This window comes from Gavia stellata, chromosome 7 (assembly GCF_030936135.1).
Source record: "Gavia stellata isolate bGavSte3 chromosome 7, bGavSte3.hap2, whole genome shotgun sequence".
In the NCBI taxonomy this organism is placed as follows: Eukaryota; Metazoa; Chordata; class Aves; order Gaviiformes; family Gaviidae; genus Gavia; species Gavia stellata.
In genome coordinates this window covers 6,955,493-6,982,962 of record NC_082600.1, presented here as the reverse complement: position 1 = coordinate 6,982,962, position 27,470 = coordinate 6,955,493, and the positions used below count along the sequence as shown (strand labels likewise).

Sequence of the window (27,470 nt, the reverse complement as noted above, 5' to 3'; positions counted from 1 at the left end):
ACAAGTGATTTATTGCCATCTTTGTCCACGGCCAATCTCCCGGAGGGAATGGACTCTCTCGAAGAGGGAGGGCAGTCACCGTCCAGGTGGTAACGGGAGTCTCTGTCACAAGCCTTCTTGCAACAGCCTCTTCAGCTGCATCGGCTCAGACTCCCCAGAGTGTGCTTTTGCTCTGGAGGAAAGGTGTGTTCAGCAGTTCCCGCTGCCAACTGAGCAGTGTCTTCTCCATATGCTGCGTGCTCGGTTCTGCGGCACCAGCCTCCCGGGGAGCGTCTAGGATGGGTAGACTCTCCACCCGGCCCCCAGTGAGCACACCGAGGCACATCAGCAGTGCCTCTTGCTTGGTCCTTGCACAGCCGGAGCTGCCAGCAAGAATGTCTGAGCCCCTGTGAAATGCCTTCCCGGCCGCAGCCAGTGCGAGGGGAAAGCAGGGCGAAACTCGTCTTTGTCGCCACCATCGTCATCACCGTCTGCTGCGCTGGGGACACCATTGAGAGGAGAACGCTGCTGCTCTTGGCAGAGGGCTGCTGCGCACGGGGTTTTCCCTTTCCTTCCTGTGTCCAGCCTTCTCCCCTCTTTTTCCCTGGGGTACGAGGTGGTTGTGTGCCATCAGCTGTGAGCCGCGCAAACATAGCTCTGTGCATGAAGACCTCTTTCATTGTCCATAGAACAGCAGCCTCGTGAGCCTATCTTGCAGCTCATCGAACTCACGCAGTGCCTCAGCGTGGGCAGCAGGATCCTGTGCCAGGTGCTGGAAGAGGTTGAGTGGCTCGGCCGTTTGGAAGGCTGGGGGCAAGGTGATCTCCTCGGGCACGGTCTCATTGCCAAAGAAGAAGTGATCAAGGCGTTTCTCCTCCAGGCAGCAGCGCAGGTACTGCATGATATCCTGCAGCCGCGGCAGGAAATCCCTCCTGCGCCAGCTTGACAGGGGTATGGAGGTCAGGAGGTGCATCACAACTGTCTTCAATATATAGGTGGAAAAGCCTGTGCCCACCAGGATGCGGGCGCAGATATGCAGGCATTTGAGGTGGCAGCTGTCATGTGGGGCTTGCCTGGCGATATGCCTGAAGAACTTCACCTCTGCCACAGCGTAGCTCTCTGGCCATGTCGTGCTTGGGGTGAAGATGGCCTCCGTAGTCTGGCTGCTCAGGAAGATGTCCGAGTCACCTTGCTGCACCCCAAACATCATCTCAATGGTGAGGCTCTCCGTGTGGCCTTTTGTCACCTGGAATTTGCAGGAGCGGCTGGAGGGCAGCACTTTTAAACAGCATTGGCACGACAGAGGCAAAATCACCCATGCTGCTTTCACCAATTGATGGAACTAGCGGGCAGTTTTTGCCCATCTAGGTAGGATTCAGTGCAGAGGGTGCGTAGGAGGCTGGGGTCCTGATTCCTCCTCCGCTGCTCCTCGGGGTGGTGGAGAAAGCACAGCATCTGTCCTGCCAGCCACTCCCTCATGCAGATGCATACCAGCTCTACACCCATGGAGAAGGTCCTTGCCAGCATCTCCCCTGCAGTGCCCAGCTCCAGGTGGAAGGCATGCCCACGGGGGGGCTTGAGGGGCACAAGCAGGCGGTAGACAATGTCTTTCTCACGGGGACTCCAGCATTCAAAGGCGCTGCCCACCCCAATGGCTGATTGCAGCACTGGGAAGAAACTCTTTGACAAGAGCTGTTGAAGGCAAGGATGAAGTTGCCCATGAGCTCCTCTGCCAGCTGCCTCTCTTTGGCCATGTTCTGAACTGGCCACTGTATGTGCTCCTCCAAAAACCTTCCCACGTCATTTGCATCATCATTGTCATTATCTTCTTCCTCCTCCGCCTCCACCGGCTCCCTGTCGCTGCTGGAGCTTTCCTCGTCGCTGCTGATGTCTGGCTCATGTCTCTTTTTCCTGAGCCACCAGCAGAACCCAAAGAGCAGGACCAGGACTCCAGCAATGGCCCAGAATTGCCACTGCTGCAAGGCAGCAAAGAGCAGGGCTTCCCAGGCAAAGCCGCTCTGCTCCTGGCTACTCAGCTCCTGGCTCCTCAGCTCCTGGCTCCTTTGCTCCAGCTCCTGCAGCAGCCGAGTCATCTCCTGGCTCAGCTGCTCCGCACGCTGCTGCATGCGCTCGCGTGTGGCCTCATCCAGCTCATCACCGACCATCTGCGGGTACTGGAGGAGGCTTTGCACAATGAGTGCGAAGAATTCTGTGACAGCCATGGCCTGCAGGAGGAGGGAGAGAAGGGGTTCAGTGGGGCTGGGAGGGAGGGAGCTGGGGGGGGGGACGGGGACAGGGACGGGAGTCACAGGGATCTAGGGGAAGGTAGGAGAGGGGGCAAGGCATCTGGGAGGCAGCAAGGCCTGCTCTCAGCCCCGGCGGTGGCGGCGGCACAGCGCCCTGCTGCAGGAGCTCCCACGAGCGTGGTGAGAACCCACCCCCCTGGGGCTCCGCGTTCCTGCCCACGCCCTCCTCCAGCTCAGCCTCCCCCCGCGTGCGCACTCACCGCTGGCCCAGGCCGGACTGGGGCAGCGCTGCCTGCTGGCGCCCCTTATAACCACCCCCATTGTGACTCGTGCCCTGTGCTGTCACAGGCACCAGAGCGCATCACAGGCACGCCCGCCAGCCAGCCCCAGCCTTTGGCCCTACCCCGGCTCAGCGACTCACAGCTGCCCCAGGCAGCCGAAGCCCCGACACCCACAAAGTGCAGACCCACCCGGCAGGACGTGGCTCCCAGGGGCTCCCTTTACAAAGCAGACAGAAGCCTCCCAAGCCCTTACCAAACATAAAATCGGGTGACGTAACCCGTGGATGCTTGTTCCTTGAGATGCCATCCTGTGAGATGGGATCGGCTCCCTTGGTGCTGACCTCTGTGCTTGTGGACATGGGTGTGCTCTTGGGGCCTTCGTGACACCGATGGTGGGTGGTGGTGTATATCCTGGTGGTGGGGTGGGACCTGCCCATGGCAGGACCTCTGCTCCTGCTGTGCCACTGCGAGAGGACATTGCTTCCAAAGAGACATTTCCCAAGGGTGATGAGGGGGTGCGGGTGGAGATTTCCCAGGGGGAAACTCGCTCTGCCGATAGAGCAGCGTCTTCTCCATGTCCAGCATGTTCAGCTCTGCGGTACCAAGTCCCTGGGGAGTGTCTGGGACAGGCAGATTCTCTACCCGGAACCCAGTGAACAAGCCTCTTGCTTGGTCCCTGCCCAGACGGAGCTGCCAGGGAGTTTCCCGGCCCTTGTGAAATCAGCACCATGGCCGTGACAGTGCGAGGGGAAAGCAGGCGAAAATCATCTTCGTAGCCACTGTGGTCTTCACCGGCTGCTGCGCTGGGGAGACCATTGAGAGGAGGATGGTGCCGCTCTCGGCAGAGGGCTGCTGTGCAGGGATTTCCCTTTCCTTTCTGTGTCCCACTTTCTCCCCTCTTTTTCCCTGGGGTATGGGGTCAGGTGAATGCCATCAGCTCCCAACAAACCTGGCTTCTCAAAGGTAGAGCCATGACCAGAGAAGCCAAAACCTTGAGTACCAGCTACGCAGCCAGGCATTCAGTGCTCAGTTTGTCTGCTCCTTCCCGAACCCCTTCCTCCTCCCGGCGGGATAGAGGAGAACACCGCCTGTGCTCCTGATCCTTTTAGCATTGCTCCGAGGGACACGCGGCCTCTTTTGCTGCTTCTAAGTTGCCTCGTCACAGTATTGTTTGACCCTACTTTGCGTAGCAGGACTGGATGATATCCTGTACCATTCAGCAGGCTTGGCAGCCTCTCAGTGGCGTCAGGAATGTGAGCTGCTGGTGGGCAGCAAACTTCTCTAGACAAATGGTCTGGATGGCAAACAGGTGCTTCAGTGCCCCTCAGTAAGGAATCTCCAGTTGCTAATAGCTTACGCGCTTTCCTGGTGGCACTGGTTCTAATGCGGGCGGGTGGGTGGCTCACCTTTGCCTGCTTGACTTTTCCGGGATCCTGTCCCTTACTCACGTGCTCTGAATTCTCCAATCCCAGACTATCATGCCTGCTTCCTAGCCCCTGGAACACCTCTGTGAAACCCTCCCCGTATCTGGCATCATTGATAAGTAACTGTAGCAAGACCAACTCAGGGTCGTTTAGATCAAGAAGGAAGCAGGGGGATGGTGACGCCGCAGATTTATAGCTGCTTTGCAAAATAGTACTACGCGTGTGTTAAGTAGCGATTGGTCAAATCCTGTTGTACCTGGTCGCCCAGGAAAGGTATAAGAACCTCGTGTAAAACCTCGTTCGGGGTGCCCCAATTTGAATGGGACACCTCATGCGCACGAATAAAGAATTGGTGCTGCACGGGGTTTTCCCTTTCCTTCCTGTGTCCAGCCTTCTCCCCTCTTTTTCCCTGGGGTACGAGGTGGTCGTGTGCCATCAGCTGTGAGCCGCGCAAACACAGCTCTGTGCATGAAGACCTCTTTCATTGTCCATAGAACAGCAGCCTCGTGAGCCTATCTTGCAGCTCATCGAACTCACGCAGTGCCTCAGCGTGGGCAGCAGGATCCTGTGCCAGGTGCTGGAAGAGGTTGAGTGGCTCGGCCGTTTGGAAGGCTGGGGCAAGGTGATCTCCTCGGGCACGGTCTCATTGCCAAAGAAGAATGATCAAGGCGTTTCTCCTCCAGGCAGCCGCACAGGTACCGCATGATATCCTGCAGCCGCGGCAGGAAATCCCTCCTGCGCCAGCCTGACAGGGGTATGGAGGTCAGGAGGTGCATCACAACTGTCTTCAAAGTATAGGTGGAAAAGCCTGTGCCCACCAGGATGCGGGCGCAGTTCTGCAGGCATTTGAGGTGGCAGCTGTCATGCGGGGCGTGCCTGGTGATATGCCTGAAGAACTACTGCCACAGCGTAGCTCTCTGGCCGCATTGTTCTTGGGGTGAAGATGGCCTCCGTAGTCTGGCTTCTCCAGAAGATGTCCAAGTCGCATTTCTGCACCCCAATCTTCACCTCAATGAAGAAGCTATACTTGCTGCCTTTTGTCACCTGGAGTTTGGAGGAGTGGCTGGACGGCAGCACTGTTATATGGCATTTGGACAACAGAGTCAAAACCACCCATGCTGCTTCAGAGGCATGAGCAGGCAATAGTTGATGTCTGACCTGGCCACTGTATGTGGTCCTTCCCTGAGGCTCATGTTAAAGCTGTGATTAGAAATGTTCCCAGTCTGGTATGGCCCTCAGTTTATTATCTGTTATTGTTTTTTTATGTAGGCAGCGATGAAGTTGCAATAAGAAGACCAAGGGTGATCAAAAGAGACTTCAGAGCCTTGGGACGAATGGTTAAGGGATCAGGAGCACAAGCAGGGTTTTACTTTGTGCTTAAGTAGTGTTTTCCTCTGTGCCTTCAGTTGCAGGGAATGAAGAGGGAAGAAACAAGAAGACCCAGCTGATCAATACCTGGCTCTGTGACTGGTGTCACCAGCAGAATTTTGGGGTTTTTGATCACAGGTCAGTCTCCATGACACTTGGCCAGCTAGCGACAGATGGGGTTCACCTTTCTCAAAGCGGGAAATGGTTGAGAGCCTCTCTGTAAAGATTCAGAGAAAAGCTAATAAAGCAGATGTTCTTGCAGGACTCTACTATAGATCACCCAGCCAGGATGACAGCACCGATGTATTACTCTCTAAGGAATCAGGGGAAATTTCTAGATCAGTCACCCTAGATTGTCCTTATGGGCGACTTCAATGTCCCAGCTGCGAACTGGGACTGTCATAGAGCAGACACGAACAGGCCCAGGAAATTCCTGAAGGCCACGTTGATGATAACGTTTTGATATGGGTACTAAGGGAGCCGACTAGGAAAGACGCCCTCCTAGATTTGTTGTTTGTGAACAGAGAGGGACTCGTGGGCAAAGTGGTGATTGGTGGCATTCTTGGTCACAGTGACCACGAAATAGCTGAGTTTCCAGTTGTTGGCAACAGGAGGAAAACTGCCAGCAAAACTTCGAGCCTGGCTGTGGGGACAGCAGACTTCAGGCTGCTCAAGGAACTAGTTAGTAAGGTCCCCTGGGCCTCTTCGTTAGAGGGTATTGGGGTCCTTTAGTGCTGGTCACTTTTTAAGAGCCATCTCTTAAGAGTGCCGGACCAGGCAATTACAAAGTGTTGGAAGTCAAGCAAGCAGTGCAGAAGGCTGTTTTTGCCGAGCAGGGATCTTCTTCTAGAACATAGGTGCAGAAGGAAAAGTGTATAGCCACTGGAAGGAAGGGCAGGCAACACGGGAGGACTACAGAGATGCTGTTCGCCACTGTAGGGAGAAATTCATGCGGCCAAAGCTTGATTAGAGTTCAGGCTGTCTAGCACTGTGAAGGACAACAAAAATGGCTTTTTTAAATATGTTAACAGCAAAAGGAGGATCAGAGATAACATTGGTCCCTTACTTGATGAGGTTGGTCACGTCACAAATAGGGATGTAGACAAAGCAGAGAAGTTTAACGCCTTCTTGGCTTCTGTCTTTAACACCAATGATGGGCCCTGGGACCCCCGGAGCCTTGTGTTGGAAGATCGTGACTGGGGGGATGATGAGCTCCCAGCTGACTCTGAACTTGTTTGAGACTTGCTGCTCCAGCTGAATGCGAAAAAATCTATGCAGCCTGACGGGATTCATACCAGGGTACTGAAAGAGCTGGCCAATGTTATCGCAGGACCTTTCTCGATTATTTTTCAGCAGTCTGGGGAGTCTGGAGAGGTTGCAGTTGACTGGAAGCTGGTAAATGTTGTCCCAATTTTCAAGAATGGAAAGAAGGAAGACCCTGGTAATTACAGGCCTGTCAGTCTCACTTCAGTGCCTGGTAAAATTACGGAGAAGGTTATTCTGGGAGTTACTGAAAAACACTTGAGAGACAATGCAGTCATTGGTCATAGCCAACATGGGTTCACGAGGGGAAAGTTCTGCTTAACTGACTTAATTTCCTTTTATGACAAGGTCACCCATTTAATTGACCAAGGGAAGCCAGTAAATGTGGGGTTTTTTGGATTTTAGCAAAGCTTTTGGTACTGTCTCTCCCAGTATCCTTCCGGACAAAATGTCCAGCACACAGCTAGACAAGTCCATAATATGTTGGGTGAGCAACTGGCTGATGGGTTGGGCTCAAAGAGTTATGGTAAATGGGGTTACATGAGGCTGGTGACCAGTCACCAGTGGGGTCCCACAGGGCTTGATTTTAGGGCCAGCGCTCTTTAATGTTTTTATAAATGATCTGGGTGCAGCAATCGAATGTACATTAATTAAGTTTGCTGATGATACTGAACTAGGAGGAGCTGTGGACTCCCTCAAGGGTAGAGAGGCCTTACAGAGAGATCTGGATAGACTAGAGAGCTGGGCAATCACCAGCCGTATGAAATGTAACAAGAGCAAGTGCGCGATTCTCCACCGGGAATGGGGTAATCAAATCGGGGGATGAGAGGCTGGAGAGCAGCGCTGCAGAATGAGATCTGGGGGTTTGGGTTGAATGCAAATTTAATAGGAGTCAACAGCGTGCCCTGGCAGCCCAAAGGGCCAACTGGGTCCTGGGCTGCATCGAGCACAGCATAGCTAGCTGGTTGAGGGAGGAGATTGTCCCACTCGACACTGCACTGGTGCAGCCCCACCTCGAGTACTGTGTGCAGTTTTGGGCGCCTCAATGTAAGAAGGACATCAGACTATTAGAGTGTGTCTAGGTGTCTAGAGGAGGGCGACCAAGATGGTGAAAGGCCTCGAGGGTAAGGCTTAGGAGGAGCAGCTGAGGTCGCTTGGCTTGATCAGCTTGGAGAAGAGAAGGCTGAGGGGTGACCTCATCGCAGTCTACAACTTCCCCAAGGCGGGCAGCAGAGAGGCAGGTGCTGATCTCCTCTCTCTGGTGACCAGCGACAGGACACGAGGAAATAGAATAATGCTGTGTCAGGGGAAATTCAGACTGGGCCTTAGGAAAAGGTTCTTCCCTAAGAGGGTGGTTGGTCACTGGAACAGGCTCCCCAGGGAAGCGGTCATGGCACTAAGCCTGTCAGAGTTCAAGGAGCCTCTGGATGATGCTCTTAGTCATATGATATAGTTTTAGATAGTCCTGCAAGGAGCAGGGACTCAGACTCAATGATGCTTATGGGTCCCATCCAACTTGAGATATTCTATGATTCTATGATTCTATGATAACAAACTGAGGGACATAAAAGGCTAGGAAATTTCATGGTAACCTGAGCCGCAGGGAGGCAGGCGGCTTCCTAAAAAGGTAGGTCTGCTCAGCAGACCAGAGGAGTAGTGAATGAATTCTTTATTTTGCTTGGCCTGGGCATGTAGCTCTTGCTTTACGTACTAAACTGTCCTCTCTCAACCCACACGTTTTCCCACTTTTATGCTTCAGAGTCTCTCCTCCATCCCACTGGGGGAAAGGGACTGAGTAGCTGTGTGATGCCAAGCTGCCTACTGGCATTAACCCACAACACCTGGGAAGCCAAAGCCCAGGGAATCATTGAAACCAGAGCCCACTGCATCAGCTCTTCTGCAAAATGCTCGCTGACTCTGCCGCAGCTGAGCTGTCAGCACCCTATGCCCGCGTTCGCCATCAAAGTGATGCACAGAGACTCATGGATGCAGCGTTTCTTCAAACAAGTGATTTATTGCCATCTTTGTCCACGGCCAGTCTCCCGGAGGGAACGGACTCTCTCGAAGAGGGAGGGCAGTCACCGTCCAGGTGGTAACGGAGTCTCTGTTGCAAGGCTCCTTGCAATGGCCCCTTCAGCTGCATCGGGTCCCACTCCCCAGAGTGTGCTTCTGCTGTGGAGGAAAGATGCGGCAGCAATTCCCACTGCCGCATGAGCAGCGTGTTCTCTGTGTCCAGCCTGCTCAGTTCTGCAGCACGAGCTCCCCGGGGAGTGTCCTCAGGCCTGGCCCTGTGCTTGGAGAACTGCTCGTCTGGCACAGCACAGCTCTCTGGCCACGTCCTGCTGCTGGTAACACTGGCCTCTACCTACTCGATGCTCAGGAAGGTGTCTGAGCCATCTTGCTGCACCCCAAACATCACCTCAATCAGGAGGGTAATATCGTCCGTGTTTGTCAGCCGGAGCTTGCCTGAGCGCCTGGAAGGTAGCACTGTTAGACGGCAGTGTTGCGACAGAGGCAAAGCCACCCAGGCTGCTTTTACCAATATCTGGAACCAGAGGGTGGTTTTCTCCATGTCTAGGTAGGGGCCGGTGCAGAGGGTGTCTAGGAGGCTGGCGCCCTGATTCCTCCTCAGCTCCTCCTCGGGGTGGTGGAGGAAGCACAGCATGTCCTCCACCAGCTGCTCCCTCGTGCAGGTGCACTTGAGCTCCACGCGGAGACTGGCATGCCTCGCTGGCATCTCCTCCATGGTGCCCAGTTCCAGGTGGAAGGTGTGCCCACGGGGGGGCTTCAGGGGCACAAGCAGGCAGAAGACAGCATCATGCTTATGAGGACTCCAACTTTCTAAGGCACTGCCCACCCCAATGGCTGGCTTCAGTTGCGGCATGAAAGTATTCCTGGAAAGCTTTCGGCAGATGCGGAGAAGTTCATCCACCAGCTCCTCCACCATCACGAACGATTCTGGCAGGTCCAGGAGGCGACTGGACAAAACTCTGCCCACATGCAGTGCAACACTGGGTTTTACTGCCTGCTCCTTATTATGTGCCTTCTTTCTGGAGCTGCCCTCCTTGCGGCTGCTGGCTGGCTGACGGCTCCCTTTCCTGAGCCACCAGCAGAGCCCAAAGAGCAGGACCAGGACTCCAGCAACGGCCCAGAATTGCCACTGCTGCAAGGCAGCAAAGAGCAGGGCTCCCCAGGCAAAGGCGCTCTGCTCCTGGCTCCTCTGCTCCAGCTCCTGCAGCAGCCGAGTCATCTCCTGGCTCAGCTGCTCCGCACACTGCTGCATGCACTCGCGCGTGGCCTCATCCAGCTCATCCCTGACCATCTGCGGGTACTGGAGGAGGCTTTGCACAATGAGTGCGAGGAATATTGCGACAGCCATGGCCTGCAGGAGGAGGGAGAGAAGGGGTTCAGTGGGGCTGGGAGGGAGGGAGCTGCTGGTGGTGGGGGGGCAGAGATGAGAGCCGCAGGGATCTGGGGACATGTAGGAGAGGGGGCGAGGCATCGTGGGAGGCAGGAAGGCCTGCTGTCAGCCCCGGCGGCGGCAGCAGCACAGTGCCCTGCCCAAGGCGCTCCCACGAGTGTCTGGGCCCTCGAGGCAGGGTGAGAACCCACCCCCCTGGGGCTCCGCGTTCCTGCCCACGCCCTCCTCCAGCTCAGCCTCCCCCCGCGTGCGCACTCACCGCTGGCCCAGGCCGGACTGGGGCAGCGCTGCCTGCTGGCGCCCCTTATAACCACCCCCATTGTGACTCGTGCCCTGTGCTGTCACAGGCGCCAGAGCGCATCACAGGCACGCCCGCCAGCCAGCCCCAGCCTTTGGCCCTACCCCGGCTCAGCGACTCACAGCTGCCCCAGGCAGCCATAGCCCCGACACCCACAAAGTGCAGACCCACCCGGCAGGACGTGGCTCCCAGGGGCTCCCTTTACAAAGCAGACAGAAGCCTCCCAAGCCCTTACCAAACATAAAATCGGGTGACGTAACCCGTGGATGCTTGTTCCTTGAGATGCCATCCTGTGAGATGGGATCGGCTCCCTTGGTGCTGACCTCTGTGCTTGTGGACATGGGTGTGCTCTTGGTGCCTTCGTGACACCGATGGTGGGTGGTGGTGTATATCCTGGTGGTGGGGTGGGACCTGCCCATGGCAGGACCTCTGCTCCTGCTGTGCCACTGCGAGAGGACATTGCTTCCAAAGAGACATTTCCCAAGGGTGATGAGGGGGTGCGGGTGGAGATTTCCCAGGGGGAAACTCGCTCTGCCGATAGAGCAGCGTCTTCTCCATGTCCAGCATGTTCAGCTCTGCGGTACCAAGTCCCTGGGGAGTGTCTGGGACAGGCAGATTCTCTACCCGGAACCCAGTGAACAAGCCTCTTGCTTGGTCCCTGCCCAGACGGAGCTGCCAGGGAGTTTCCCGGCCCTTGTGAAATCAGCACCATGGCCGTGACAGTGCGAGGGGAAAGCAGGCGAAAATCATCTTCGTAGCCACTGTGGTCTTCACCGGCTGCTGCGCTGGGGAGACCATTGAGAGGAGGATGGTGCCGCTCTCGGCAGAGGGCTGCTGTGCAGGGATTTCCCTTTCCTTTCTGTGTCCCACTTTCTCCCCTCTTTTTCCCTGGGGTATGGGGTCAGGTGAATGCCATCAGCTCCCAACAAACCTGGCTTCTCAAAGGTAGAGCCATGACCAGAGAAGCCAAAACCTTGAGTACCAGCTACGCAGCCAGGCATTCAGTGCTCAGTTTGTCTGCTCCTTCCCGAACCCCTTCCTCCTCCCGGCGGGATAGAGGAGAACACCACCTGTGCTCCTGATCCTTTTAGCATTGCTCCGAGGGACACGCGGCCTCTTTTGCTGCTTCTGAGTTGCCTCGTCACAGTATTGTTTGACCCTACTTTGCGTAGCAGGACTGGATGATATCCTGTACCATTCAGCAGGCTTGGCAGCCTCTCAGTGGCGTCAGGAATGTGAGCTGCTGGTGGGCAGCAAACTTCTCTAGACAAATGGTCTGGATGGCAAACAGGTGCTTCAGTGCCCCTCAGTAAGGAATCTCCAGTTGCTAATAGCTTACGCGCTTTCCTGGTGGCACTGGTTCTAATGCGGGCGGGTGGGTGGCTCACCTTTGCCTGCTTGACTTTTCCGGGATCCTGTCCCTTACTCACGTGCTCTGAATTCTCCAATCCCAGACTATCATGCCTGCTTCCTAGCCCCTGGAACACCTCTGTGAAACCCTCCCCGTATCTGGCATCATTGATAAGTAACTGTAGCAAGACCAACTCAGGGTCGTTTAGATCAAGAAGGAAGCAGGGGGATGGTGACGCCGCAGATTTATAGCTGCTTTGCAAAATAGTACTACGCGTGTGTTAAGTAGCGATTGGTCAAATCCTGTTGTACCTGGTCGCCCAGGAAAGGTATAAGAACCTCGTGTAAAACCTCGTTCGGGGTGCCCCAATTTGAATGGGACACCTCATGCGCACGAATAAAGAATTGGTGCTGCACGGGGTTTTCCCTTTCCTTCCTGTGTCCAGCCTTCTCCCCTCTTTTTCCCTGGGGTACGAGGTGGTCGTGTGCCATCAGCTGTGAGCCGCGCAAACACAGCTCTGTGCATGAAGACCTCTTTCATTGTCCATAGAACAGCAGCCTCGTGAGCCTATCTTGCAGCTCATCGAACTCACGCAGTGCCTCAGCGTGGGCTTCAGGATCCTGTGCCAGGTGCTGGAAGAGGTTGAGTGGCTCGGCCGTTTGGAAGGCTGGGGCAAGGTGATCTCCTCGGGCACGGTCTCATTGCCAAAGAAGAATGATCAAGGCGTTTCTCCTCCAGGCAGCCGCACAGGTACCGCATGATATCCTGCAGCCGCGGCAGGAAATCCCTCCTGCGCCAGCCTGACAGGGGTATGGAGGTCAGGAGGTGCATCACAACTGTCTTCAAAGTATAGGTGGAAAAGCCTGTGCCCACCAGGATGCGGGCGCAGTTCTGCAGGCATTTGAGGTGGCAGCTGTCATGCGGGGCGTGCCTGGTGATATGCCTGAAGAACTACTGCCACAGCGTAGCTCTCTGGCCGCATTGTTCTTGGGGTGAAGATGGCCTCCGTAGTCTGGCTTCTCCAGAAGATGTCCAAGTCGCATTTCTGCACCCCAATCTTCACCTCAATGAAGAGGCTATACTTGCTTCCTTTTGTCACCTGGAGTTTGGAGGAGTGGCTGGACGGCAGCACTGTTATATGGCATTTGGACAACAGAGTCAAAACCACCCATGCTGCTTCAGAGGCATGAGCAGGCAATAGTTGATGTCTGACCTGGCCACTGTATGTGGTCCTTCCCTGAGGCTCATGTTAAAGCTGTGATTAGAAATGTTCCCAGTCTGGTATGGCCCTCAGTTTATTATCTGTTATTGTTTTTTTATGTAGGCAGCGATGAAGTTGCAATAAGAAGACCAAGGGTGATCAAAAGAGACTTCAGAGCCTTGGGACGAATGGTTAAGGGATCAGGAGCACAAGCAGGGTTTTACTTTGTGCTTAAGTAGTGTTTTCCTCTGTGCCTTCAGTTGCAGGGAATGAAGAGGGAAGAAACAAGAAGACCCAGCTGATCAATACCTGGCTCTGTGACTGGTGTCACCAGCAGAATTTTGGGGTTTTTGATCACAGGTCAGTCTCCATGACACTTGGCCAGCTAGCGACAGATGGGGTTCACCTTTCTCAAAGCGGGAAATGGTTGAGAGCCTCTCTGTAAAGATTCAGAGAAAAGCTAATAAAGCAGATGTTCTTGCAGGACTCTACTGTAGATCACCCAGCCAGGATGACAGCACCGATGTATTACTCTCTAAGGAATCAGGGGAAATTTCTAGATCAGTCACCCTAGATTGTCCTTATGGGCGACTTCAATGTCCCAGCTGCGAACTGGGACTGTCATAGAGCAGACACGAACAGGCCCAGGAAATTCCTGAAGGCCACGTTGATGATAACGTTTTGATATGGGTACTAAGGGAGCCGACTAGGAAAGACGCCCTCCTAGATTTGTTGTTTGTGAACAGAGAGGGACTCGTGGGCAAAGTGGTGATTGGTGGCATTCTTGGTCACAGTGACCACGAAATAGCTGAGTTTCCAGTTGTTGGCAACAGGAGGAAAACTGCCAGCAAAACTTCGAGCCTGGCTGTGGGGACAGCAGACTTCAGGCTGCTCAAGGAACTAGTTAGTAAGGTCCCCTGGGCCTCTTCATTAGAGGGTATTGGGGTCCATTAGTGCTGGTCACTTTTTAAGAGCCATCTCTTAAGAGTGCCGGACCAGGCAATTACAAAGTGTTGGAAGTCAAGCAAGCAGTGCAGAAGGCTGTTTTTGCCGAGCAGGGATCTTCTTCTAGAACATAGGTGCAGAAGGAAAAGTGTATAGCCACTGGAAGGAAGGGCAGGCAACACGGGAGGACTACAGAGATGCTGTTCGCCACTGTAGGGAGAAATTCATGCGGCCAAAGCTTGATTAGAGTTCAAGCTGTCTAGCACTGTGAAGGACAACAAAAATGGCTTTTTTAAATATGTTAACAGCAAAAGGAGGATCAGAGATAACATTGGTCCCTTACTTGATGAGGTTGGTCACGTCACAAATAGGGATGTAGACAAAGCAGAGAAGTTTAACGCCTTCTTGGCTTCTGTCTTTAACACCAATGATGGGCCCTGGGACCCCCGGAGCCTTGTGTTGGAAGATCGTGACTGGGGGGATGATGAGCTCCCAGCTGACTCTGAACTTGTTTGAGACTTGCTGCTCCAGCTGAATGCGAAAAAATCTATGCAGCCTGACGGGATTCATACCAGGGTACTGAAAGAGCTGGCCAATGTTATCGCAGGACCTTTCTCGATTATTTTTCAGCAGTCTGGGGAGTCTGGAGAGGTTGCAGTTGACTGGAAGCTGGTAAATGTTGTCCCAATTTTCAAGAATGGAAAGAAGGAAGACCCTGGTAATTACAGGCCTGTCAGTCTCACTTCAGTGCCTGGTAAAATTACGGAGAAGGTTATTCTGGGAGTTACTGAAAAACACTTGAGAGACAATGCAGTCATTGGTCATAGCCAACATGGGTTCACGAGGGGAAAGTTCTGCTTAACTGACTTAATTTCCTTTTATGACAAGGTCACCCATTTAATTGACCAAGGGAAGCCAGTAAATGTGGGGTTTTTTGGATTTTAGCAAAGCTTTTGGTACTGTCTCTCCCAGTATCCTTCCGGACAAAATGTCCAGCACACAGCTAGACAAGTCCATAATATGTTGGGTGAGCAACTGGCTGATGGGTTGGGCTCAAAGAGTTATGGTAAATGGGGTTACATGAGGCTGGTGACCAGTCACCAGTGGGGTCCCACAGGGCTTGATTTTAGGGCCAGCGCTCTTTAATGTTTTTATAAATGATCTGGGTGCAGCAATCGAATGTACATTAATTAAGTTTGCTGATGATACTGAACTAGGAGGAGCTGTGGACTCCCTCAAGGGTAGAGAGGCCTTACAGAGAGATCTGGATAGACTAGAGAGCTGGGCAATCACCAGCCGTATGAAATGTAACAAGAGCAAGTGCGCGATTCTCCACCTGGAATGGGGTAATCAAATCGGGGGATGAGAGGCTGGAGAGCAGCGCTGCAGAATGAGATCTGGGGGTTTGGGTTGAATGCAAATTTAATAGGAGTCAACAGCGTGCCCTGGCAGCCCAAAGGGCCAACTGGGTCCTGGGCTGCATCGAGCACAGCATAGCTAGCTGGTTGAGGGAGGAGATTGTCCCACTCGACACTGCACTGGTGCAGCCCCACCTCGAGTACTGTGTGCAGTTTTGGGCGCCTCAATGTAAGAAGGACATCAGACTATTAGAGTGTGTCTAGGTGTCTAGAGGAGGGCGACCAAGATGGTGAAAGGCCTCGAGGGTAAGGCTTAGGAGGAGCAGCTGAGGTCGCTTGGCTTGATCAGCTTGGAGAAGAGAAGGCTGAGGGGTGACCTCATCGCAGTCTACAACTTCCCCAAGGCGGGCAGCAGAGAGGCAGGTGCTGATCTCCTCTCTCTGGTGACCAGCGACAGGACACGAGGAAATAGAATAATGCTGTGTCAGGGGAAATTCAGACTGGGCCTTAGGAAAAGGTTCTTCCCTAAGAGGGTGGTTGGTCACTGGAACAGGCTCCCCAGGGAAGCGGTCATGGCACTAAGCCTGTCAGAGTTCAAGGAGCCTCTGGATGATGCTCTTAGTCATATGATATAGTTTTAGATAGTCCTGCAAGGAGCAGGGACTCAGACTCAATGATGCTTATGGGTCCCATCCAACTTGAGATATTCTATGATTCTATGATTCTATGATAACAAACTGAGGGACATAAAAGGCTAGGAAATTTCATGGTAACCTGAGCCGCAGGGAGGCAGGCGGCTTCCTAAAAAGGTAGGTCTGCTCAGCAGACCAGAGGAGTAGTGAATGAATTCTTTATTTTGCTTGGCCTGGGCATGTAGCTCTTGCTTTACGTACTAAACTGTCCTCTCTCAACCCACACGTTTTCCCACTTTTATGCTTCAGAGTCTCTCCTCCATCCCACTGGGGGAAAGGGACTGAGTAGCTGTGTGATGCCAAGCTGCCTACTGGCATTAACCCACAACACCTGGGAAGCCAAAGCCCAGGGAATCATTGAAACCAGAGCCCACTGCATCAGCTCTTCTGCAAAATGCTCGCTGACTCTGCCGCAGCTGAGCTGTCAGCACCCTATGCCCGCGTTCGCCATCAAAGTGATGCACAGAGACTCATGGATGCAGCGTTTCTTCAAACAAGTGATTTATTGCCATCTTTGTCCACGGCCAGTCTCCCGGAGGGAACGGACTCTCTCGAAGAGGGAGGGCAGTCACCGTCCAGGTGGTAACGGAGTCTCTGTTGCAAGGCTCCTTGCAATGGCCCCTTCAGCTGCATCGGGTCCCACTCCCCAGAGTGTGCTTCTGCTGTGGAGGAAAGATGCGGCAGCAATTCCCACTGCCGCATGAGCAGCGTGTTCTCTGTGTCCAGCCTGCTCAGTTCTGCAGCACGAGCTCTCCGGGGAGTGTCCTCAGGCCTGGCCCTGTGCTTGGAGAACTGCTCGTCTGGCACAGCACAGCTCTCTGGCCACGTCCTGCTGCTGGTAACACTGGCCTCTACCTACTCGATGCTCAGGAAGGTGTCTGAGCCATCTTGCTGCACCCCAAACATCACCTCAATCAGGAGGGTAATATCGTCAGTGTTTGTCAGCCGGAGCTTGCCTGAGCGCCTGGAAGGTAGCACTGTTAGACGGCAGTGTTGCGACAGAGGCAAAGCCACCCAGGCTGCTTTTACCAATATCTGGAACCAGAGGGTGGTTTTCTCCATGTCTAGGTAGGGGCCGGTGCAGAGGGTGTCTAGGAGGCTGGCGCCCTGATTCCTCCTCAGCTCCTCCTCGGGGTGGTGGAGGAAGCACAGCATGTCCTCCACCAGCTGCTCCCTCGTGCAGGTGCACTCGAGCTCCACGCGGAGACTGGCATGCCTCGCTGGCATCTCCTCCATGGTGCCCAGTTCCAGGTGGAAGGTGTGCCCACGGGGGGGCTTCAGGGGCACAAGCAGGCAGAAGACAGCATCATGCTTATGAGGACTCCAACTTTCTAAGGCACTGCCCACCCCAATGGCTGGCTTCAGTTGCGGCATGAAAGTATTCCTGGAAAGCTTTCGGCAGATGCGGAGAAGTTCATCCACCAGCTCCTCCACCATCACGAACGATTCTGGCAGGTCCAGGAGGCGACTGGACAAAACTCTGCCCACATGCAGTGCAACACTGGGTTTTACTGCCTGCTCCTTATTATGTGCCTTCTTTCTGGAGCTGCCCTCCTTGCGGCTGCTGGCTGGCTGACGGCTCCCTTTCCTGAGCCACCAGCAGAGCCCAAAGAGCAGGACCAGGACTCCAGCAATGGCCCAGAATTGCCACTGCTGCAAGGCAGCAAAGAGCAGGGCTCCCCAGGCAAAGGCGCTCTGCTCCTGGCTCCTCTGCTCCAGCTCCTGCAGCAGCCGAGTCATCTCCTGGCTCAGCTGCTCCGCACACTGCTGCATGCACTCGGGCGTGGCCTCATCCAGCTCATCCCTGACCATCTGCGGGTACTGGAGGAGGCTTTGCACAATGAGTGCGAGGAATATTGCGACAGCCATGGCCTGCAGGAGGAGGGAGAGAAGGGGTTCAGTGGGGCTGGGAGGGAGGGAGCTGCTGGTGGTGGGGGGGCAGGGATGAGAGCCGCAGGGATCTGGGGACATGTAGGAGAGGGGGCGAGGCATCGTGGGAGGCAGGAAGGCCTGCTGTCAGCCCCGGCGGCGGCAGCAGCACAGTGCCCTGCCCAAGGTGCTCCCACGAGTGTCTGGGCCCTCGAGGCAGGGTGAGAACCCACCCCCCTGGGGCTCCGCGTTCCTGCCCATGCCCTCCTCCAGCTCAGCCTCCCCCCGCGTGCGCACTCACCGCTGGCCCAGGCCGGACTGGGGCAGCGCTGCCTGCTGGCGCCCCTTATAACCACCCCCATTGTGACTCGTGCCCTGTGCTGTCACAGGCGCCAGAGCGCATCACAGGCACGCCCGCCAGCCAGCCCCAGCCTTTGGCCCTACCCCGGCTCAGCGACTCACAGCTGCCCCAGGCAGCCGAAGCCCCGACACCCACAAAGTGCAGACCCACCCGGCAGGACGTGGCTCCCAGGGGCTCCCTTTACAAAGCAGACAGAAGCCTCCCAAGCCCTTACCAAACATAAAATCGGGTGACGTAACCCGTGGATGCTTGTTCCTTGAGATGCCATCCTGTGAGATGGGATCGGCTCCCTTGGTGCTGACCTCTGTGCTTGTGGACATGGGTGTGCTCTTGGGGCCTTCGTGACACCGATGGTGGGTGGTGGTGTATATCCTGGTGGTGGGGTGGGACCTGCCCATGGCAGGACCTCTGCTCCTGCTGTGCCACTGCGAGAGGACATTGCTTCCAAAGAGACATTTCCCAGGGTGATGAGGGGGTGCGGGTGGAGATTTCCCAGGGGGAAACTCGCTCTGCCGATAGAGCAGCGTCTTCTCCATGTCCAGCATGTTCAGCTCTGCGGTACCAAGTCCCTGGGGAGTGTCTGGGACAGGCAGATTCTCTACCCGGAACCCAGTGAACAAGCCTCTTGCTTGGTCCCTGCCCAGACGGAGCTGCCAGGGAGTTTCCCGGCCCTTGTGAAATCAGCACCATGGCCGTGACAGTGCGAGGGGAAAGCAGGCGAAAATCATCTTCGTAGCCACTGTGGTCTTCACCGGCTGCTGCGCTGGGGAGACCATTGAGAGGAGGATGGTGCCGCTCTCGGCAGAGGGCTGCTGTGCAGGGATTTCCCTTTCCTTTCTGTGTCCCACGTTCTCCCCTCTTTTTCCCTGGGGTATGGGGTCAGGTGAATGCCATCAGCTCCCAACAAACCTGGCTTCTCAAAGGTAGAGCCATGACCAGAGAAGCCAAAACCTTGAGTACCAGCTACGCAGCCAGGCATTCAGTGCTCAGTTTGTCTGCTCCTTCCCGAACCCCTTCCTCCTCCTGGCGGGATAGAGGAGAACACCGCCTGTGCTCCTGATCCTTTTAGCATTGCTCCGAGGGACACGCGGCCTCTTTTGCTGCTTCTAAGTTGCCTCGTCACAGTATTGTTTGACCCTACTTTGCGTAGCAGGACTGGATGATATCCTGTACCATTCAGCAGGCTTGGCAGCCTCTCAGTGGCGTCAGGAATGTGAGCTGCTGGTGGGCAGCAAACTTCTCTAGACAAATTGTCTGGATGGCAAACAGGTGCTTCAGTGCCCCTCAGTAAGGAATCTCCAGTTGCTAATAGCTTACGCGCTTTCCTGGTGGCACTGGTTCTAATGCGGGCGGGTGGGTGGCTCACCTTTGCCTGCTTGACTTTTCCGGGATCCTGTCCCTTACTCACGTGCTCTGAATTCTCCAATCCCAGACTATCATGCCTGCTTCCTAGCCCCTGGAACACCTCTGTGAAACCCTCCCCGTATCTGGCATCATTGATAAGTAACTGTAGCAAGACCAACTCAGGGTCGTTTAGATCAAGAAGGAAGCAGGGGGATGGTGACGCCGCAGATTTATAGCTGCTTTGCAAAATAGTACTACGCGTGTGTTAAGTAGCGATTGGTCAAATCCTGTTGTACCTGGTCGCCCAGGAAAGGTATAAGAACCTCGTGTAAAACCTCGTTCGGGGTGCCCCAATTTGAATGGGACACCTCATGCGCACGAATAAAGAATTGGTGCTGCACGGGGTTTTCCCTTTCCTTCCTGTGTCCCGCCTACTCCCCTCTTTTCCCTGGGGTATGAGGTGGTCGTGTGCCATCAGCTGTGAGCCGCGCAAACACAGCTCTGTGCATGAAGACCTCTTTCATTGTCCATAGAACAGCAGCCTCGTGAGCCTATCTTGCAGCTCATCGAACTCACGCAGTGCCTCAGCGTGGGCTTCAGGATCCTGTGCCAGGTGCTGGAAGAGGTTGAGTGGCTCGGCCGTTTGGAAGGCTGGGGCAAGGTGATCTCCTCGGGCACGGTCTCATTGCCAAAGAAGAAGTGATCAAGGCGTTTCTCCTCCAGGCAGCAGCACAGGTACCGCATGATATCCTGCAGCCGCGGCAGGAAATCCCTCCTGCGCCAGCCTGACAGGGGTATGGAGGTCAGGAGGTGCATCACAACTGTCTTCAAAGTATAGGTGGAAAAGCCTGTGCCCACCAGGATGCGGGCGCAGATCTGCAGGCATTTGAGGTGGCAGCTGTCATGCGGGGCGTGCCTGGTGATATGCCTGAAGAACTACTGCCACAGCGTAGCTCTCTGGCCGCATTGTTCTTGGGGTGAAGATGGCCTCCGTAGTCTGGCTTCTCCAGAAGATGTCCAAGTCGCATTTCTGCACCCCAATCTTCACCTCAATGAAGAGGCTATACTTGCTTCCTTTTGTCACCTGGAGTTTGGAGGAGTGGCTGGACGGCAGCACTGTTATATGGCATTTGGACAACAGAGTCAAAACCACCCATGCTGCTTCAGATGCATGAGCAGGCAATAGTTGATGTCTGACCTGGCCACTGTATGTGGTCCTTCCCTGAGGCTCATGTTAAAGCTGTGATTAGAAATGTTCCCAGTCTGGTATGGCCCTCAGTTTATTATCTGTTATTGTTTTTTTATGTAGGCAGCGATGAAGTTGCAATAAGAAGACCAAGGGTGATCAAAAGAGACTTCAGAGCCTTGGGACGAATGGTTAAGGGATCAGGAGCACAAGCAGGGTTTTACTTTGTGCTTAAGTAGTGTTTTCCTCTGTGCCTTCAGTTGCAGGGAATGAGGAGGGAAGAAACAAGAAGACCCAGCTGATCAATACCTGGCTCTGTGACTGGTGTCACCAGCAGAATTTTGGGGTTTTTGATCACAGGTCAGTCTCCATGACACTTGGCCAGCTAGCGACAGATGGGGTTCACCTTTCTCAAAGCGGGAAATGGTTGAGAGCCTCTCTGTAAAGATTCAGAGAAAAGCTAATAAAGCAGATGTTCTTGCAGGACTCTACTGTAGATCACCCAGCCAGGATGACAGCACCGATGTATTACTCTCTAAGGAATCAGGGGAAATTTCTAGATCAGTCACCCTAGATTGTCCTTATGGGCGACTTCAATGTCCCAGCTGCGAACTGGGACTGTCATAGAGCAGACACGAACAGGCCCAGGAAATTCCTGAAGGCCACGTTGATGATAACGTTTTGATATGGGTACTAAGGGAGCCGACTAGGAAAGACGCCCTCCTAGATTTGTTGTTTGTGAACAGAGAGGGACTCGTGGGCAAAGTGGTGATTGGTGGCATTCTTGGTCACAGTGACCACGAAATAGCTGAGTTTCCAGTTGTTGGCAACAGGAGGAAAACTGCCAGCAAAACTTCGAGCCTGGCTGTGGGGACAGCAGACTTCAGGCTGCTCAAGGAACTAGTTAGTAAGGTCCCCTGGGCCTCTTCATTAGAGGGTATTGGGGTCCATTAGTGCTGGTCACTTTTTAAGAGCCATCTCTTAAGAGTGCCGGACCAGGCAATTACAAAGTGTTGGAAGTCAAGCAAGCAGTGCAGAAGGCTGTTTTTGCTGAGCAGGGATCTTCTTCTAGAACATAGGTGCAGAAGGAAAAGTGTATAGCCACTGGAAGGAAGGGCAGGCAACACGGGAGGACTACAGAGATGCTGTTCGCCACTGTAGGGAGAAATTCATGCGGCCAAAGCTTGATTAGAGTTCAGGCTGTCTAGCACTGTGAAGGACAACAAAAATGGCTTTTTTAAATATGTTAACAGCAAAAGGAGGATCAGAGATAACATTGGTCCCTTACTTGATGAGGTTGGTCACGTCACAAATAGGGATGTAGACAAAGCAGAGAAGTTTAACGCCTTCTTGGCTTCTGTCTTTAACACCAATGATGGGCCCTGGGACCCCCGGAGCCTTGTGTTGGAAGATCGTGACTGGGGGGATGATGAGCTCCCAGCTGACTCTGAACTTGTTTGAGACTTGCTGCTCCAGCTGAATGCGAAAAAATCTATGCAGCCTGACGGGATTCATACCAGGGTACTGAAAGAGCTGGCCAATGTTATCGCAGGACCTTTCTCGATTATTTTTCAGCAGTCTGGGGAGTCTGGAGAGGTTGCAGTTGACTGGAAGCTGGTAAATGTTGTCCCAATTTTCAAGAATGGAAAGAAGGAAGACCCTGGTAATTACAGGCCTGTCAGTCTCACTTCAGTGCCTGGTAAAATTACGGAGAAGGTTATTCTGGGAGTTACTGAAAAACACTTGAGAAGACAATGCAGTCATTGGTCATAGCCAACATGGGTTCACGAGGGGAAAGTTCTGCTTAACTGACTTAATTTCCTTTTATGACAAGGTCACCCATTTAATTGACCAAGGGAAGCCAGTAAATGTGGGGTTTTTTGGATTTTAGCAAAGCTTTTGGTACTGTCTCTCCCAGTATCCTTCCGGACAAAATGTCCAGCACACAGCTAGACAAGTCCATAATATGTTGGGTGAGCAACTGGCTGATGGGTTGGGCTCAAAGAGTTATGGTAAATGGGGTTACATGAGGCTGGTGACCAGTCACCAGTGGGGTCCCACAGGGCTTGATTTTAGGGCCAGCGCTCTTTAATGTTTTTATAAATGATCTGGGTGCAGCAATCGAATGTACATTAATTAAGTTTGCTGATGATACTGAACTAGGAGGAGCTGTGGACTCCCTCAAGGGTAGAGAGGCCTTACAGAGAGATCTGGATAGACTAGAGAGCTGGGCAATCACCAGCCGTATGAAATGTAACAAGAGCAAGTGCGCGATTCTCCACCTGGAATGGGGTAATCAAATCGGGGGATGAGAGGCTGGAGAGCAGCGCTGCAGAATGAGATCTGGGGGTTTGGGTTGAATGCAAATTTAATAGGAGTCAACAGCGTGCCCTGGCAGCCCAAAGGGCCAACTGGGTCCTGGGCTGCATCGAGCACAGCATAGCTAGCTGGTTGAGGGAGGAGATTGTCCCACTCGACACTGCACTGGTGCAGCCCCACCTCGAGTACTGTGTGCAGTTTTGGGCGCCTCAATGTAAGAAGGACATCAGACTATTAGAGTGTGTCTAGGTGTCTAGAGGAGGGCGACCAAGATGGTGAAAGGCCTCGAGGGTAAGGCTTAGGAGGAGCAGCTGAGGTCGCTTGGCTTGATCAGCTTGGAGAAGAGAAGGCTGAGGGGTGACCTCATCGCAGTCTACAACTTCCCCAAGGCGGGCAGCAGAGAGGCAGGTGCTGATCTCCTCTCTCTGGTGACCAGCGACAGGACACGAGGAAATAGAATAATGCTGTGTCAGGGGAAATTCAGACTGGGCCTTAGGAAAAGGTTCTTCCCTAAGAGGGTGGTTGGTCACTGGAACAGGCTCCCCAGGGAAGCGGTCATGGCACTAAGCCTGTCAGAGTTCAAGGAGCCTCTGGATGATGCTCTTAGTCATATGATATAGTTTTAGATAGTCCTGCAAGGAGCAGGGACTCAGACTCAATGATGCTTATGGGTCCCATCCAACTTGAGATATTCTATGATTCTATGATTCTATGATAACAAACTGAGGGACATAAAAGGCTAGGAAATTTCATGGTAACCTGAGCCGCAGGGAGGCAGGCGGCTTCCTAAAAAGGTAGGTCTGCTCAGCAGACCAGAGGAGTAGTGAATGAATTCTTTATTTTGCTTGGCCTGGGCATGTAGCTCTTGCTTTACGTACTAAACTGTCCTCTCTCAACCCACACGTTTTCCCACTTTTATGCTTCAGAGTCTCTCCTCCATCCCACTGGGGGAAAGGGACTGAGTAGCTGTGTGATGCCAAGCTGCCTACTGGCATTAACCCACAACACCTGGGAAGCCAAAGCCCAGGGAATCATTGAAACCAGAGCCCACTGCATCAGCTCTTCTGCAAAATGCTCGCTGACTCTGCCGCAGCTGAGCTGTCAGCACCCTATGCCCGCGTTCGCCATCAAAGTGATGCACAGAGACTCATGGATGCAGCGTTTCTTCAAACAAGTGATTTATTGCCATCTTTGTCCACGGCCAGTCTCCCGGAGGGAACGGACTCTCTCGAAGAGGGAGGGCAGTCACCGTCCAGGTGGTAACGGAGTCTCTGTTGCAAGGCTCCTTGCAATGGCCCCTTCAGCTGCATCGGGTCCCACTCCCCAGAGTGTGCTTCTGCTGTGGAGGAAAGATGCGGCAGCAATTCCCACTGCCGCATGAGCAGCGTGTTCTCTGTGTCCAGCCTGCTCAGTTCTGCAGCACGAGCTCTCCGGGGAGTGTCCTCAGGCCTGGCCCTGTGCTTGGAGAACTGCTCGTCTGGCACAGCACAGCTCTCTGGCCACGTCCTGCTGCTGGTAACACTGGCCTCTACCTACTCGATGCTCAGGAAGGTGTCTGAGCCATCTTGCTGCACCCCAAACATCACCTCAATCAGGAGGGTAATATCGTCAGTGTTTGTCAGCCGGAGCTTGCCTGAGCGCCTGGAAGGTAGCACTGTTAGACGGCAGTGTTGCGACAGAGGCAAAGCCACCCAGGCTGCTTTTACCAATATCTGGAACCAGAGGGTGGTTTTCTCCATGTCTAGGTAGGGGCCGGTGCAGAGGGTGTCTAGGAGGCTGGCGCCCTGATTCCTCCTCAGCTCCTCCTCGGGGTGGTGGAGGAAGCACAGCATGTCCTCCACCAGCTGCTCCCTCGTGCAGGTGCACTCGAGCTCCACGCGGAGACTGGCATGCCTCGCTGGCATCTCCTCCATGGTGCCCAGTTCCAGGTGGAAGGTGTGCCCACGGGGGGGCTTCAGGGGCACAAGCAGGCAGAAGACAGCATCATGCTTATGAGGACTCCAACTTTCTAAGGCACTGCCCACCCCAATGGCTGGCTTCAGTTGCGGCATGAAAGTATTCCTGGAAAGCTTTCGGCAGATGCGGAGAAGTTCATCCACCAGCTCCTCCACCATCACGAACGATTCTGGCAGGTCCAGGAGGCGACTGGACAAAACTCTGCCCACATGCAGTGCAACACTGGGTTTTACTGCCTGCTCCTTATTATGTGCCTTCTTTCTGGAGCTGCCCTCCTTGCGGCTGCTGGCTGGCTGACGGCTCCCTTTCCTGAGCCACCAGCAGAGCCCAAAGAGCAGGACCAGGACTCCAGCAATGGCCCAGAATTGCCACTGCTGCAAGGCAGCAAAGAGCAGGGCTCCCCAGGCAAAGGCGCTCTGCTCCTGGCTCCTCTGCTCCAGCTCCTGCAGCAGCCGAGTCATCTCCTGGCTCAGCTGCTCCGCACACTGCTGCATGCACTCGGGCGTGGCCTCATCCAGCTCATCCCTGACCATCTGCGGGTACTGGAGGAGGCTTTGCACAATGAGTGCGAGGAATATTGCGACAGCCATGGCCTGCAGGAGGAGGGAGAGAAGGGGTTCAGTGGGGCTGGGAGGGAGGGAGCTGCTGGTGGTGGGGGGGCAGGGATGAGAGCCGCAGGGATCTGGGGACATGTAGGAGAGGGGGCGAGGCATCGTGGGAGGCAGGAAGGCCTGCTGTCAGCCCCGGCGGCGGCAGCAGCACAGTGCCCTGCCCAAGGTGCTCCCACGAGTGTCTGGGCCCTCGAGGCAGGGTGAGAACCCACCCCCCTGGGGCTCCGCGTTCCTGCCCATGCCCTCCTCCAGCTCAGCCTCCCCCCGCGTGCGCACTCACCGCTGGCCCAGGCCGGACTGGGGCAGCGCTGCCTGCTGGCGCCCCTTATAACCACCCCCATTGTGACTCGTGCCCTGTGCTGTCACAGGCGCCAGAGCGCATCACAGGCACGCCCGCCAGCCAGCCCCAGCCTTTGGCCCTACCCCGGCTCAGCGACTCACAGCTGCCCCAGGCAGCCGAAGCCCCGACACCCACAAAGTGCAGACCCACCCGGCAGCACGTGGCTCCCAGGGGCTCCCTTTACAAAGCAGACAGAAGCCTCCCAAGCCCTTACCAAACATAAAATCGGGTGACGTAACCCGTGGATGCTTGTTCCTTGAGATGCCATCCTGTGAGATGGGATCGGCTCCCTTGGTGCTGACCTCTGTGCTTGTGGACATGGGTGTGCTCTTGGGGCCTTCGTGACACCGATGGTGGGTGGTGGTGTATATCCTGGTGGTGGGGTGGGACCTGCCCATGGCAGGACCTCTGCTCCTGCTGTGCCACTGCGAGAGGACATTGCTTCCAAAGAGACATTTCCCAGGGTGATGAGGGGGTGCGGGTGGAGATTTCCCAGGGGGAAACTCGCTCTGCCGATAGAGCAGCGTCTTCTCCATGTCCAGCATGTTCAGCTCTGCGGTACCAAGTCCCTGGGGAGTGTCTGGGACAGGCAGATTCTCTACCCGGAACCCAGTGAACAAGCCTCTTGCTTGGTCCCTGCCCAGACGGAGCTGCCAGGGAGTTTCCCGGCCCTTGTGAAATCAGCACCATGGCCGTGACAGTGCGAGGGGAAAGCAGGCGAAAATCATCTTCGTAGCCACTGTGGTCTTCACCGGCTGCTGCGCTGGGGAGACCATTGAGAGGAGGATGGTGCCGCTCTCGGCAGAGGGCTGCTGTGCAGGGATTTCCCTTTCCTTTCTGTGTCCCACGTTCTCCCCTCTTTTTCCCTGGGGTATGGGGTCAGGTGAATGCCATCAGCTCCCAACAAACCTGGCTTCTCAAAGGTAGAGCCATGACCAGAGAAGCCAAAACCTTGAGTACCAGCTACGCAGCCAGGCATTCAGTGCTCAGTTTGTCTGCTCCTTCCCGAACCCCTTCCTCCTCCTGGCGGGATAGAGGAGAACACCGCCTGTGCTCCTGATCCTTTTAGCATTGCTCCGAGGGACACGCGGCCTCTTTTGCTGCTTCTAAGTTGCCTCGTCACAGTATTGTTTGACCCTACTTTGCGTAGCAGGACTGGATGATATCCTGTACCATTCAGCAGGCTTGGCAGCCTCTCAGTGGCGTCAGGAATGTGAGCTGCTGGTGGGCAGCAAACTTCTCTAGACAAATTGTCTGGATGGCAAACAGGTGCTTCAGTGCCCCTCAGTAAGGAATCTCCAGTTGCTAATAGCTTACGCGCTTTCCTGGTGGCACTGGTTCTAATGCGGGCGGGTGGGTGGCTCACCTTTGCCTGCTTGACTTTTCCGGGATCCTGTCCCTTACTCACGTGCTCTGAATTCTCCAATCCCAGACTATCATGCCTGCTTCCTAGCCCCTGGAACACCTCTGTGAAACCCTCCCCGTATCTGGCATCATTGATAAGTAACTGTAGCAAGACCAACTCAGGGTCGTTTAGATCAAGAAGGAAGCAGGGGGATGGTGACGCCGCAGATTTATAGCTGCTTTGCAAAATAGTACTACGCGTGTGTTAAGTAGCGATTGGTCAAATCCTGTTGTACCTGGTCGCCCAGGAAAG

The 27,470-nt window shown here is 54.6% G+C and overlaps 2 protein-coding genes and 2 pseudogenes across 2 annotated transcripts; all 4 read right to left on the bottom strand.

Moving 5' to 3' along the window:
• Positions 1–655: 655 nt before the first annotated feature.
• On the bottom strand, positions 656–2,105 carry LOC132317338 (inositol 1,4,5-trisphosphate receptor-interacting protein-like 1; annotated as a pseudogene).
• Positions 2,106–8,926: 6,821 nt separating this feature from the next.
• Positions 8,927–9,940, bottom strand: LOC132317303 (inositol 1,4,5-trisphosphate receptor-interacting protein-like 1). The gene is made up of 2 exons (XM_059819477.1): positions 9,881–9,940; positions 8,927–9,724 (listed from the first exon to the last, which is right to left on the bottom strand). The coding sequence occupies exons 1-2, from the start codon at positions 9,938–9,940 to the stop codon at positions 8,927–8,929; spliced, it is 858 nt and encodes a 285-aa protein (XP_059675460.1).
• Positions 9,941–16,682: 6,742 nt separating this feature from the next.
• On the bottom strand, positions 16,683–17,696 carry LOC132317302 (inositol 1,4,5-trisphosphate receptor-interacting protein-like 1). The gene is made up of 2 exons (XM_059819476.1): positions 17,637–17,696; positions 16,683–17,480 (listed from the first exon to the last, which is right to left on the bottom strand). The coding sequence occupies exons 1-2, from the start codon at positions 17,694–17,696 to the stop codon at positions 16,683–16,685; spliced, it is 858 nt and encodes a 285-aa protein (XP_059675459.1).
• A 2,225-nt stretch (positions 17,697–19,921) lies between these two features.
• On the bottom strand, positions 19,922–25,452 carry LOC132317301 (inositol 1,4,5-trisphosphate receptor-interacting protein-like 1; annotated as a pseudogene).
• Positions 25,453–27,470: the final 2,018 nt, after the last annotated feature.

Coding starts and splice junctions, on each gene's coding strand:
- LOC132317303 (XM_059819477.1), bottom strand. CDS start 9,940: ATGGCTGTCGCAATATTCCTCGCACTCATTGTGCAAAGCCTCCTCCAG. Junction 9,725..9,880: donor TCCTCCAGTACCCGCAGATG/GTCAGGGATGAG, acceptor GCTGCCTTGCAG/CAGTGGCAATTCTGGGCCGT.
- LOC132317302 (XM_059819476.1), bottom strand. CDS start 17,696: ATGGCTGTCGCAATATTCCTCGCACTCATTGTGCAAAGCCTCCTCCAG. Junction 17,481..17,636: donor TCCTCCAGTACCCGCAGATG/GTCAGGGATGAG, acceptor GCTGCCTTGCAG/CAGTGGCAATTCTGGGCCAT.